At 34.5% G+C, this 14,598-nt stretch overlaps 1 protein-coding gene across 1 annotated transcript in view; it reads left to right on the plus strand.

The window, feature by feature from the left end:
- Kcnh5 (potassium voltage-gated channel subfamily H member 5) overlaps positions 1–10,867 on the plus strand; it is a 337,490-nt gene extending 326,623 nt beyond the window's left edge. The window contains exon 11 of the mRNA XM_074067833.1: positions 226–10,867. Within this exon, the coding sequence (XP_073923934.1) occupies positions 226–1,173 (948 nt within the window). The 3' untranslated portion in view covers positions 1,174–10,867. The remainder of the gene's footprint in view (positions 1–225) is intronic.
- Positions 10,868–14,598: the final 3,731 nt, after the last annotated feature.

Below are 14,598 nucleotides of genomic sequence, written 5' to 3' on the forward strand. Positions count from 1 at the left end.
ATGTGTAAGGAAATAGAACTGAGCAAGTAGTCAATGTTCCTATGATTGGGTTATATACATATTGCATTGTTAAATGGCATTTCAGTATTACTTCCCTTCTGAAAGGCTCAAATGGGTGTGTTCCAGAGTTTCCTTTGAAAAACAAAGCATTTCCAGTAAAGTATTAGACAATTACAAAGCCATCTTCTTTGTAATCATCGTTTAACTATCTCTCCCATTCTTTAGATCATCTTCCGTAAAATCAGTGATGTGAAGAAGGAGGAGGAGGAGCGCCTTAGGCAGAAGAATGAGGTAACTCTCAGCATCCCTGTGGATCACCCAGTCAGAAAACTCTTCCAGAAGTTCAAACAGCAAAAGGAGCTGCGGAATCAGGGCTCAACACAGAGTGACCCTGAGAGGAATCAACTGCAGGTAGAAAGCCGTTCCTTGCAGAATGGAGCCTCCATCACTGGCACCAGTGTGGTGACTGTGTCACAGATTACTCCCATTCAGACATCTCTGGCCTACGTGAAAGCCAGTGAATCCCTGAAGCAGAACAACCGTGATGCCATGGAACTCAAGCCCAATGGTGGTGCTGACCCAAAATGTCTCAAAGTCAACAGCCCAATAAGAATGAAAAATGGGAATGGCAAAGGGTGGCTGAGACTAAAGAACAATATGGGAGCCCATGAGGAGAAAAAGGAAGACTGGAACAATGTCACCAAAGCTGAGTCAATGGGGCTATTGTCAGAGGACCCCAAGGGCAGTGACTCAGAGAACAGCATGACCAAGAACCCATTAAGGAAAACAGATTCATGTGACAGTGGGATTACAAAAAGTGACCTTCGTTTGGATAAGGCTGGTGAGGCCCGAAGTCCGCTAGAGCACAGTCCCATTCAGGCTGATGCTAAGCACCCCTTTTATCCCATCCCAGAACAGGCCTTACAAACCACACTGCAGGAAGTCAAACATGAACTCAAGGAGGACATCCAGCTGCTGAGCTGCAGAATGACTGCCCTAGAAAAGCAGGTGGCAGAAATTTTAAAAATACTGTCAGAAAAAAATGTACCCCAGACCTCTTCTCCCAAATCTCAAAAGCCACTCCAAGTACCTCCCCAAATACCATGTCAGGATATTTTTAGTGTTTCACGACCAGAGTCACCTGAATCTGACAAAGATGAAATCCACTTTTAATATACATATATATATAAACATATATATTTGTTAATATATTAAAACAGTATATACATCTATATACATATGTGTATATATATAGTATATACATAATATATATATTTTCACTTGCTTTCAATATGATGAACACAATATGGATTTTGATATGTACATATTGCATGTCCAGCTGGATTCTGGCCTGCCAAAGAAGATGATTATTAAAAACCTAGATATTGCTTGTATATTATGCAGTTGACTGCATGCACACTTTACACTTATTTATAATCTCTATTCTATAATAAAAAGTATGATTTTTGTTAACTAAGGCAATGTAATATTTGAAGAATCAGGGTCCAACCTGCCAATGTTGCCATGACAAATTTGATCTCAGGCTGAGTATATTGAGTATCAAGCTGTCATTTCTTCACTATTCTGTTAAGTTAAAACTATAGATTAATGCCAAGGAAGAGTTTAACTTTTTAAACTGTTAGGACCATTTTATGATCTCTTTCCATAGGATATTTTTTCTGTAACTTAGTGTTAGGTTATTTTTCCCTACAGGCAATGTTTGCACCATCTAAATAACTGTTTTGTTGCCTACATCAGATAGCAGTGTGGGATACTGAGAACTTATTGCTATGGGTTTTGTGCATGAATTGCATTTCCTCTCAACTATGCCTCTCCTTTTTTAGCATTATACTTAAATAGTGATTATTAGCTCTTAAGTAAGGAAATCCCTACTTCATCTTGGAGAATGGCTGTCATCTTGTAAGCTGAATTATCAACACCATAAATACTCAACTCTCCATATAGTGTATATTACAATAGAAATACTGCACCACAGGGTATAAGGGCCTTTTAACAATTCATGTTAGAAATGCCAGTTTTCCAAAGGTCATGAATGTTCTACATTTGTATTTCCAAAACTTGTTCAGGGATGAAGTTGAAAGACTCTTAGCAAAGAAACATACAAAAGATTAAGTAATCATATAAAAATTTTAACTATTAACAATACAATTTTTAAAAGAATGTAAACAGACATGTTTTGTAGCATATCTGCAACTTAGAAGAAAAAATGAAATACTGGTATAAAATTGCTGACACATGATTCTTATTGTTTGTTGAAATACATGAAATGTGGTAACTAACAAACCAACCAACCAAGAATGAGTGTTAAGTTGCTCTGTTCAGAGAACTTGCTTTTCTATGATTTTATTCTGGTTACAATTTTCAAAGCTCTTTTGCACACAGTTCCCCTGCAGGACTTCTGCTGAGTTGATACAATAGACTACTGGGCTCAGGAAGATCCACTTACAAAAGGGGGTAAAGACTGAATTTCATAGTCTTTTGGGTCACAAATTTTCTTCTTAGAAAGTGCCTATTATCACTAAGAAAAGAAGTCACAAAGAGTTGTGTTGTCTATAGCAAGTCCCTTCAATGATATGCATTGAGAACAAAATACACATTCATTTGTAAGAACCTGGGGAATTCATTTCTTTCCACTAAAGTATATTTTTTGAAGTCCTTCAGAGAGGCATCCTTTTCAATTGGTGCATGCATGACATTTAATGTTGGGAGGGAAGGGTTAGTGTTTGCATCAAGTTTAAAATATATACCAATAATTTGTATATTATTAGACTACCTGTAAATATACATTAGCATACAAAAGATGATGGAAAGATGAAAGGAAATATTTTGGTCTTTAATACACACTGTTTGAGCTTTTCTACTATCCCCCAGTGTCCACAACCAAATCCACCAGAATGGAAACACAAGTCATCATAGTCAGGCTAGAGAAGTACAAAACAGAAATCTATAAAACAAAAGGTTGCTATTTTAGAATTTATATTTGAACTTCTTCACATTCCTCCAAGATGCTCCTCTTTATTCTAGAAGTCTTAGGACTATGTACCATAGGTTCTATTTTCATCTTGGGGGGCACAAAACTTCCATTACACATAATGGAAATTTTCTGGGGAGCATGTCTCCATGCTCTGCTACCTACTTACCATAGGCACAAAAATGAAGTAATTATTGTATATGAAGTAATTATGGAATCAGCCTTAAAACTGAGATTTTATTGCTTTTATGGTGAGAATAGTACCTTTTTAAAGTCAAGTTTGGCTAAGTCTTTTAAAGGTGAATGAGTGGTAAAAATAATGTGAGTACAGGAGATGTTAGTTTAGGCATGTGCTTCAAAAGTAACAGTGGGTATAAAGCTATAAAAGAATGCTGTGAAACAGCAGGCTGGTTCAAATTGCAATCCAGGACTTTGCATATTTGGGGGGGTATAAATATTTTCTATGTTCTGACATTGACTCAGAGATTTTTCTAATTGACTTTCAATATTAGCAGTGATGGGGTCTGTATCTAAATACATGTTCATATATGTGGGAAAGAAACATACTGGTTTTGAGGTATTCCAGGCTTTCAATAGAGAGGAAAGTTATTGACTGTTTATTTATGGTGCAGTTATCACAGTGTTCCTTTCCAGACACCTCTATTCTCTGTGTGCATGACATGATATGGTGCTGAATGCACTCTGCTGTTTTCAGCAAACACTGTATATAGAGTAGTCTTTTATGCTCCCAGATTTTACAATTCTTACAGTAGAGTTTACTCAAATTTGAAGGTGATGCTTACTTTAATACATGCAATAATGATGAAATCATTCTCTGTGTTGCCTCAACTAGCACACAGACAGTGGAAAATCTTTTGGGGACCAGATGACTGACTGCATGTTTTATTCCCACACTGTGTAGATGCTGTTGGTGCATCCAAATAAATTTTTTTGCTATTTTACTTCTGAACAATGTACTAATAGGAGTAAATGGATATTCATTTAAAAATCCAAAAATTTTTTCAAAGCAACATATACATCTTCAATACTTTTCCAGATGCTTAGCCTGGACAGGTGGTTGTAACATAATCACAAAAGTCAAATAAAAATGGAAATGTGAGCTGTGTGTTATAACGGCAAGTTTTATCAGTGTGTATCAGGGTAATGCTGCACCGGATGTGGTCTAGTGGATGAAAACGCTTACAATAAAAGACAAATCAAATCACAAAAGGTAGACAACAGCACCAAAGCTCCCAGTGTCCCACATTGACATGAATGGTACTTAAAATGGTGCAGGCACAGTGGTTGAATACAGACTCATACTTCATTGTTAAAATGGAAAAAAGAATCATTATGACGTGGTTCCATCCCACACTGGGTGTAGGAGTACAGATGTCCTCAATTTTAAGAAAAAAACACCCACAAATTTGTATACATCAGAGGATAGAGAATTTAAGAATTTAGGATTTCAAGTTGCTCCTAGGATAAGTATCTACTCCAAAATACTTTAATAGCAATATTAATCATAGCAACTAACTAAACTCATTTTGAAAATTAACCTAGGTGGAGCCCAAATGCAAAACACATTTTCTCTTAAAGTTAAGGAGATTTTATTTACTTGTGAGTCCTGGTCCATTTGATCTTCTTTTTTAAATAACCAAATTCTTCTGGAAATCCTATTTTTAAAATTAATCTTCAGAAAAGTGACTTTTGAAGTGTGCAGTGGCTGATACTTGTGAAATTATTTGTTCTAGTTCTGATGAATTCTTATATCTTATATAATATCTGTCTTTTAAACTATTTTCTCTGAGTCTCTTTTTCCAAAATTTCATGTAGGTAATAAGAAAATTTGTCTAGAATGTATTTATCACACATGGATAACTCTAAAATATGAATATTTTGTAATGTGACTGTTCTGTTTTAATATCTTTATTAGATGTGATATTTCTCTTGTGGTCTTGTTGGAAGATGGGAGGAAAAAAAATGTTGATGCTTTTTGGTTTTTCTTTAAAAATCCTAGGATAAGTTTCTAAGCTCTGTTTCATTTCTGCATAAGTTCTGTGACAATCTAGCAGGGTAATTTTGGGCAAGTCTCAGCATTTCAGTTTCCCCTTCAATGAATATAAAAATAAAGATGCGAACCACACCCTTCTTATATTAAGATGCTATTGGGTCAATGGAAAGTATTTTTCTCTCATATGAAAACCACATTAAGACAAATTATCTTTCTTTCTTTCTTTTATAGAAGGTTAGCCATGGTATGCTCTTGATCTAAATAGTTTGAGTTTTAGAAGAAAATTTCCTGATCAGAGGTTGTAGGTTGATAAATAATTATCAGTCATAAGACTTGCAAATCATCTGGGAATTTTATACTACTTGTAAAATAAACTTGAAAGGTTTTTGAAGGCAGGAAGAGAAACAAAACATAGGTAACTCACAATGTTTTGTATCCCACTTAATTATAGTGTTCAGAAGAAATTTTCAATTTTGTAAGAAAAGTGTGTAAATTGTTGAGTGTTTAAATCTCAGAGTAGTTCACTTCTTATATAAGTATAATCATGACTAATGCAACACATGTTGCATTAGTTGAATTTTGTTGTTCTTGCAACAAAATTTTTAACTATGAAGGAATTCTTCTGATGATCAATAGATTTCTCACTTCCTAAAGGACACATTCAAATGATCATCAGTATATTTACTATGACCCTGAGGATAAAGACAATAACAAGAGCACACAGAAACAAAGGGAAAAATGTATGTACTGGGAGAGATTTTTGGGATTCTCATTGGGTTTTGCTAATCTTCATCAAGTCAGGATTTTAAAACTTACTACAAATTAAGAATTATGCATGCTTTGAAAGTGTGCATAATTGCCCATTAAAATTGATTAGTTTTAAATGTTTTTTGAGAAGTACAGTTAAAGGGGACTTATGGGGGCTGATCATCACTGACCTTGACTTTTACTATCCACTATAATCCTTTCTATCTATTTGCTAAATAATTGGTAACATTTATATTTTTATCCACTGTGATTGGCCCATGGCATTACAACCCAATTGTTTTACATGTGTTCTACGCATATGTGTATGTACATATTTTCAATCAACTTTCTCTGAGTGTAAACTTTGTACTTATAGCCTAAACATTGTTAGTAACTTATATCACATAAACTCTTATGACGATGGCATGACATTTACTATATTGTGCCAGTCTACCTGGACTTGTGGGAGTTCAAATCAGGATTTGCATATCCTTGTTCAGGACAAATCTACAAAGAGGAGCAAGGTGGACATTACAACTCACATGTGTGTGGATTTAAGCATGGCCATTGGCAATGTTTATGGATGTCATCAGATCAACTCTGGTGAATTTAAACAAATTTATAAAAATTGCTTTATCTTAGGTTTATTATTGTGCAATGCTTTATGTTACTTTTATAGATTATTCTGTATAATTATGTGCAGCCTTCTTAATGAGAAGGATAAGTTGTTAAAAAAAAAGTTTACCTGGAGCAAAAACAACAGGGGAGTTTGCACAGAAACTAATCCATAACATCCACATATCTTTAGTTATAGCCTGTTTCTCTCCCTGCATTTCACCAAACAAAATGAAAGGATGAATTCATATGGATCTTCCAAGTGTCAAAGAATTTTTAAACATCTTAAATGTTTAATAAAAAGATTTACTAAACTTTCCACAATCATAGGACTTGAATAAGAAATACATTCAAATATATCTATGTGACATACATTCTTCTTTAGTATCAATGTTTTTTTATCTTTAAATAAAAGCATTCTTATGTGAGATGTTTCTAGTCCCCATAACTAAATTGTGAAAATGAAGTTTTAACCATGAAGTTATACACCACTCTTATTAAAAGAGACATGGTTAAGCTTTCCGTTCAACTTTATTTTAAAAGATTAACCACCCACAAGTTTAGTATTAATTAGTATTTGTACTCCTTTTTTGGCATTTGTTGTACTCTTTTTTTCACACTAAAGTATCTATTAATTTTCTTCAGACTTACAGGTTCTCTTAGTTCCTGAACTTTACCCAACTTTTCTTATTTAGAATATTTCCAGAACTAAAGACTTTGATGATAAAAACAGTGACTTTGTTATTAAATCCCTTCCTGCAAATGTTGTTAGTCAGTATATTCAACATTTAAAAATCAATAGACTTTCTTATATTAGAACAAAATGCCTTCTTTAAATTTCAAGGTGGTTTTGTTTCTATCCTTGATACTTTTTTTCTCACATTCCTTAAACCAAAAGACCTAAAGTTCTTCCCTGCCCCAGATCGATTTCTACCTTTGAAATTATGAAGAGAAACATTTATGAAACTCAAAAATTTGATCTTCATTTTGCTTTCATTATAAAAGGAATTTAGTGTATAATTCTAATAATTTTGAAAATATGTGATATTACAAAGATTACACTGAAAATAAGTTTTGGGCCAGAAAGTCTGTGTAGGATGGGAAATGCTAAAAAACCCAAAAGTCTTTATTAACAAAATAATTACTTGAGTAGCAATACTTAATTATATCCAATAAACCAATGTGTTAAACAGTGCTCATGTTAATCATTATTAATAACTTTCATCTTCAAAACATTTTGTGTGAAATAACTGGTTCTCAGTCATCTAATGAGAGCAGAGGGTATCATCTCTCACCCAAGTCCAAAGGCTACTGAAACAATATGGAATTCTCCCATGCTATCAAAACACTTGGGAACACACAAACAAATAAAGCAATTCTTTCTACATAGAGAAAGACAACAAACTTTTTCATTCTTTATAGAGTATTTGAATTTATTAACTGCATAATTGAGTTTGGGAAAGTTTAAAAAAAATTTTAAAAAGAAAATAGGTTAATATATGTATTGACATACTTGCTTTCATGGTGCTAGAATTTATAGTTGGGCTAGATGCTAATTAAAATTCTGAGTCATGTAATATAAGGAACAGGGACATGAAGTAACAGTTTTTAAGGCCTACCATATGTCAGATATCATAAGAGTATTGTGTTTTTCAAGATTTTTTTATCTATTGATGTTTAAGATGAGAGTGATGTGTTTGCATGCTTTATGAGGGTCAAGATCAGTGAGGATTTAGACTAAGAACCAGGAAAATGATGCAGGCAATGATTGTGAGACAATGGAATAAAATCTGTTTCTTTGCTCTTAGGCTTAGAAGTAAAATTAAGTTTAATTTTAATATTTATCGAATGCTCACTATGCCAAGCACTTTATTTATATTACCAAATTTAATTCTTGAAACAATCCTATAAAAGAATAGGTGAGCAAGTTATCCAAGATGACAATAGCCAGTTAATAGCTGATGACATGGTAAAGAGGGGATTCTCACACAGGCAATTGGACCTTAGGGGAGGAAACAATATCCTAAGAATACTGACATTTTAAGGGTTATCTCATTCAGCCATAAATTACAACTCTTTCAAGATGTGTACTTTTAAAGTTTCCCTAAATGAAAATAATTGAAAAAACTATACTTTGTAATATAAAAACATAAGTTTGGTTTTTCATGACAGGTCAGATTCAATGGCAGAGTTTTAAATCCTAAGTGTTACAAGTAAAATGTGCCCTGTTCCAACAAAGGAATTTTCTTTCACTTCTCCCAACAACCTAAAGGCAGCAGTGGAAGTAAATTGCCAAATATGGCTATAATCAGAAGTAAGTCTGACATATCACTAGTGTCAATATTTTCCTTTCCAGTTGAATTTTAACCTAAAGAGTTAATGCATGGTAGTTAAACCAAGAGACATCAAGATTTTTTTCAAATTTTTATTTTTATTTTTAATACTGAGACTTGGATGAGACTCCAGAAAGATGTTATTTTAAATTTTTATTTTTTGACTCACTGGGTTTTAAGTAGATTATTCAGATCTTTTTATTGATTACACTGATGTTGGCTTCTTGGCCAAACCACTACTAAATGCATTATCCAAATGAACTATTTCTGTTTAGACTGGCAGCTTCTGTTCTTATTTCCAAACTTAATGAACTGCTTGTATATATATTTACTTCAGAGAAATTAAATAATTTTCTGTAATAAAAGTGTTGACATAAAGTGTGACCTAGTCTACCATTTGATATGCTTTAAAGGAAATGCCTTGAGATTAGGAGAAGAAAACAAGATGATTCCATACCACACTCTGGGACTCTCATCCCAAACCATCTTGTTTTCATTTTGTTAGTAAGAGATCCAGAGGGAACCATGAGAGAAAAAGTCCCACATTTTTTCATAACTATGGAGAACCCCAGGGATACCATCCAAAGCTTTTCACAGTGAGCTTACTTCCATCCCTGGCTTCTACTTTATCACTGTATTTTCATTTTAAATGAGGTTATGACTTGTGCTAATTGTTAAGGCATCTGGTCAAAGAGCACTTGACCAAAAAGTGCAGCCTATGGCTAGAGTTATAACTGAGGAAAAGGGAGAGAAGGGAAGGACTAACTGTCCCTTCATCTTACTACTTTTTATATGTGATGTCTTTTTAATAGCTTTTGTTCATTTATGCTAATTATTATGACCCTTGTTAAGATTTTCATGAAGAACGTTTGGAAGGAATTTGAAAGCTTGGAGCCATTTTTATAAATGAGTGCTCCCCTACCAATGAATAAGTTTATAACATTTGGTTCTGACCCAGAAGCCCAGGTCCCTAAGCGCGTGTCTGGTTGGAGTACTTCTTGAGAAAGTAAAGCCAAGAGAATCTGACCACTCTCTCATTCATACAAAATTACTGGCTGTTGAATGATCAGAACAGTAAAGGTCAAAATATCCACCTTGATGTCTGAATTAACCAGGCTAAATATTCATAGTAACTGATTTAAGTCATTCATTGTCATGAGTTGTGTCATTATTCTCAGCTAACTCATCTTTGATAATATAAAATTTAGCCAGCTTTTTCCATGGTCAGGCTCTCCAGTAGGGAACTTGAACTTTGCAACAAAGGCAAAATTTGTTGTTGACCACAGAGCCATTGGTATTTCTCAATTGTTCCTCAACTTTTCTAGCCAAAGTATGATGGAAAAGATTCCTGATAAGGCCAAAATTGAGCCAACAGGAAGAGCAGCTAGCTAGCAAACTATGCAAAATCACAAAAAAGTTTCATTTTTAATTCCCCATTAAAGAAAGTTTGAGAGACCAGAATCTTTAATGTTGGTCTATTATTGTGTCATAACTATGAGTTGTCAACTTGCACAAAATCTAAATGTACTTTCGTTTTAAATAAGATTCTTTAACATAGTTTTTAGAAAAATTACTGGCAAGAACTTCTTTTTGCCCTCTGGAGGAATGTTTTCATGTTGTGGTTCTCATGATCCTTCATTCAAAGAAGTTATAAGTACAATGTTTGCTCACATCTGCTTATGGTTGGTAACAGTGGCACCCTCCATCCCAGCTGTCACCTTCCACCTTAGAACCTATTAACAGTTAAGGGAAGAGGAAACACTTGTTTTACATTAGAACCAGGTTTCTCAAATGACTGCTGTCACATTGAAGTTGGAAACCACTTTTGGGGTCATTTCTACCCTAAAACATCCATTACGGTTTATTGAAAGAGTAATGACTTCCAGAAGTGCTTTGTACTTAGACAAAACAAATTAAATTCTGCATATTTGTGATATACTGGAAATATTGGAACTTGTAGATTTCTTTTTATTCTATGTTCCTAGTGACTTTGTTTACACTAGTTGCATTGTTTTATATGCTATAATGTAAATTCCTGACTATAACGTATGTCACTATGGGGATTTATTTTTGCAAATTCCCAATTGCTTTTTCCATTGTAACCATATTTATGAAAATTAGGAGTTATTAAAAATGCCTCTTCCTTTAAGGGTTAATTCACTGGAATTCATGTATTGAATGAGGTAATAATGTAAAAGCTTTATGAGAGATATTTTAATACTGTTACGCTAAACAGTACTTGTCTGCAGTTTTCAAAATCTGAATCATGCTAAACAGATCATCTTTTCTACTTAAACCAAGACATTGCAATGTGTAATATAGAAATTTTGTATGTATTATTGACTTATCATCTGATTGCTGAGAGGATGTGTGAAAATATCTTGAATTTGTGACTTTAGGATCAATTCTGAAATGTCTGTGATCTAAATTCAATTGCAGCTGGAAAGTTTGTGGTGATTATTACTTTATTTCAAGCTTGTTATCAAGAAATAGTCATTTTAACATGTGAATTGGCAGGTGGAAGTTTCTAACCCAAAAGAATTCTGGGTTTCAGCACAATAAACTGTATTTCATCAGGGAGGATTAATTTTGCTTTTTCACACTTTATTTAAATGTGGATATTTTTTCATGATACAGAATAAAAATGTGCATTTTCTGGAACTTGTTTGAATGTGGTCTTTGTTAGAATTTGCTGTTTTCAACTTAGTTAAATAAATGAAAATGTCCCGATATAAAAACACAAAGCAAGGGGTTTAAGGAAAAATCTCTTGACATATTAGCTGTTTCCATATTATTTTTAAATTTTTTATAATTTTTTTCTTATAAATTGTACTGATATGATAAGTAATGAAATTAAAATAGTATCATATTGGAAGTTAAGTTTTTAAGACCTAGCAATAAATTTGTTTGCATTAGAAGATCTTTCTTTGCAGAGAGAGATCTCTCTAAGCCAAATCCTAGAGAAAATTTTATTATAGAATGTTATTTCTCTTAATGCTTCTCATTCCTATCAACATGCCAAAAACTCTACTAATATCCTGACATTGTGGGTTTATTCCAAGGCATACAAGGAACAAAAGAATACTTTTTCTCATTCTTTGGAAAAAATATTACATGATATTACCACTAATCCTTCTTAAAATGCAAACGCTGAACCACATAGGAAAGCTGTAACATAAGAACTATAGGAAACAAGTTTAAGGGTGCTTTTTTGAGCCATCACTGAAGAGTTATTCATACCTGTTAAGTCGATCTCCAAAATTACAGTTTGTTAGAACAATGAAATAAAGCTTTATCTTTGCTATGGAAGCGTTAGGGCATAAGTTGGGGGACTCTAAATTCAGTTCTCAATTACACAGGAATAAGGCTGTATAACTAAATAGATCATCAAAGTGGATGGATACTTTCCACATAGATTATGAGAAATAAATACTTCCTCCAATTTTGTCCCACTTTCTTTACACATAGACACACAAACACACACTAATAAATTGTGATCTTTTAAGTTCTATGGTAACAACTCAATTGGGAAAGATACAAATTTTTAAAGCATGATAAAACATATTGTACATGTGCAAGTAGAAATACCCAAGTGCTAAATACTGCTCAAAGCAGGAGGATACAGAAATTTCTATCCCATGAGCTATTTTCTTCTTGGAGTGTAAAGAGGAACAAAACACATTTTAACCTTCCGGCCCTTACTCTTACGGCCAGCATGCCTCTGTGCCAACCAACAGAGAGGGCTTTGCAAAGTAAGATCACTGAAAAATACCCACTTTTGTAATATCAAGTCAGGTACATTTTGTTTAATCTAAGCAAATCAGCACTATGTGCTTTGATTTGGTTAAGTAAGAATACTCCCAGGCTTAGAGACTCAAAACTATCATTTTTCAGCTGGAGGGGACATTGGAAGTGACTCAGCACTACTTATTTTCAGAAATGATGAAATCAAGAATTGAAGAGGAAAATTCTCCAAAGTTAGATGTATAGTTACTAGAGGAGCTGCATTAAAATTCAGTTGTCTTGACTCGAAGTCAACAGTGTCTTTATCACTATATTATGCTGTCAGGGTTTTCTACAGTGTAACACACACACACACACACACACACACACGTTAGCTAACACCATTGAAAAATGTGGCTAGTCTCATCTCTGAGTTTTGCTGAAAGGATAGTTGTATATCCAACTATGCTGTTGACATAAATGTGTGTGTCCTTTATTTCAGCTTTCCTAAATTAATAATACTATTTCACAAAAGTGTGTGCTGTTTTTTTGACATTAAGGTTGTTATTTAGCATCCTACACTTAAAATATTCTCTGTCCAACTAAAAGTTTTACAGTCAGAACTGGACAGATCATCAATTTTTTGTATCTGGCTAAGGCTACGTAGTTTGGCCAGAGTTCAAGAATACTGAAAAAAGATTGGATGCTGAACACCCCTGATCACTATGTGAAAAGCAGCAACTGGGACTGGGTTTCTTATAACCTGCAGGCCCATGAGGGTGAATCAAACACAGCTTTCATTTTTTACTTGATTCTACTGTCTTTAAGTGTGTGTGTGTGTGTGTGTGTGTGTATGTGTGTGTGTGTGTGTGTGTGTTTGTGTGTGTTTGCATGTTTGTAAATTTGTGTGTCCATGTGTTTGTGTGTGTATGTGTGTGTCTTTTGAGATCACAGTTGTGGAAGACAACTGTGCCCTTGGTTCTTAAAATTCTCTACGACTAGTTCCATGAAAGAAAGTGTGTATCTATGTTCATAGTCTATATTAGGACCTGGTGGAGAAGTGCTAGCATCTTGTCACCTAGAGTCACTGAACCCATCAACAAACATTACTCCCAGGTGTGGTATTGTCCTAGGCATGACATGCTGACCAAATTAAGCTGCTCCCAAAATGTGGCCATTAGGGGTGTCTTCCACAATTGAGATATCCTGCCTGAAGATGAGCAGCAAGATTTTGTCAAAATTCTTCATGCTAATAATGCCCTTTGAACTATTCACTGATTATCAAGAGTGCTAAGAACAACACCTGGATTTTAGAGCAAAGGAGAATTTTAGCTTTCCTGCCTCCTTTAAGTTTCCATGTTCCCCATTCTTAACACCCTTCCCCCAAATCTTGACAACTTGAGAAAGTGGGAAGGGAGCCAGCTCAGAGCCCTGTTCTCTCTCTGCTGAATGCAGGTGCTTGCTTTCTACTCTTCCCTGTAGTTTTCCACTCTGCAATAAGCAGAGCCAGAAGAAGAAACTCTTCAGGTAACCTTGAGCTGGTAACTCATGGCTTCCTGACTCCCTAAGAAGAAAGGGGAAGACTAGGGCATGGTGTCCAACAATCACCACTGACTCCTGACTGAGGCAAGGCAGGGCAGGGAGGATTTTGTCTTTCAGGATGTCAGTAGCAAATAGGAAACTTCTGTGCTGGTGGAGCTGCCAGGAGCTCGCTCCATTTCCTTTTCTCTACTATTGTGCACTTTATTCTCTGTGTAGTTTAAAGTAGGTTGGGGACAGATCAAATGAGATAATAGCACTGAAAGTGCTTTGAAAGCTATAATGGGCTATACAAAGCTACAGATTCTATTTGCTATTGATTTTCCCAGTAGTCAGGAGTAGATTCCAGAACTTATTGAAAATGAATCATAAATATTAATAATGTCCATTGACACCCAGCTCCTACTGAAGTTTTAAATTTTTCCCATTTTCATACAGAGGAAATTGGACAAGTTCAAAGTTTTAGACATAAAAACCAGAGTATTATAACTTCCCTCAGCTATAAGGGCAAACAAACACCACACACATAATCTCCCTTCCTTTCAGAAAATATAAAATTTAAAAAGACCTTAGGCCCTGTTGAGGATGGGAGGGTTGGTACCAGAGGGATGGAGGTAGATGGGGAAAAGGGCATA

This window comes from Castor canadensis, chromosome 3 (genome assembly GCF_047511655.1).
Source record: "Castor canadensis chromosome 3, mCasCan1.hap1v2, whole genome shotgun sequence".
In the NCBI taxonomy this organism is placed as follows: Eukaryota; Metazoa; Chordata; class Mammalia; order Rodentia; family Castoridae; genus Castor; species Castor canadensis.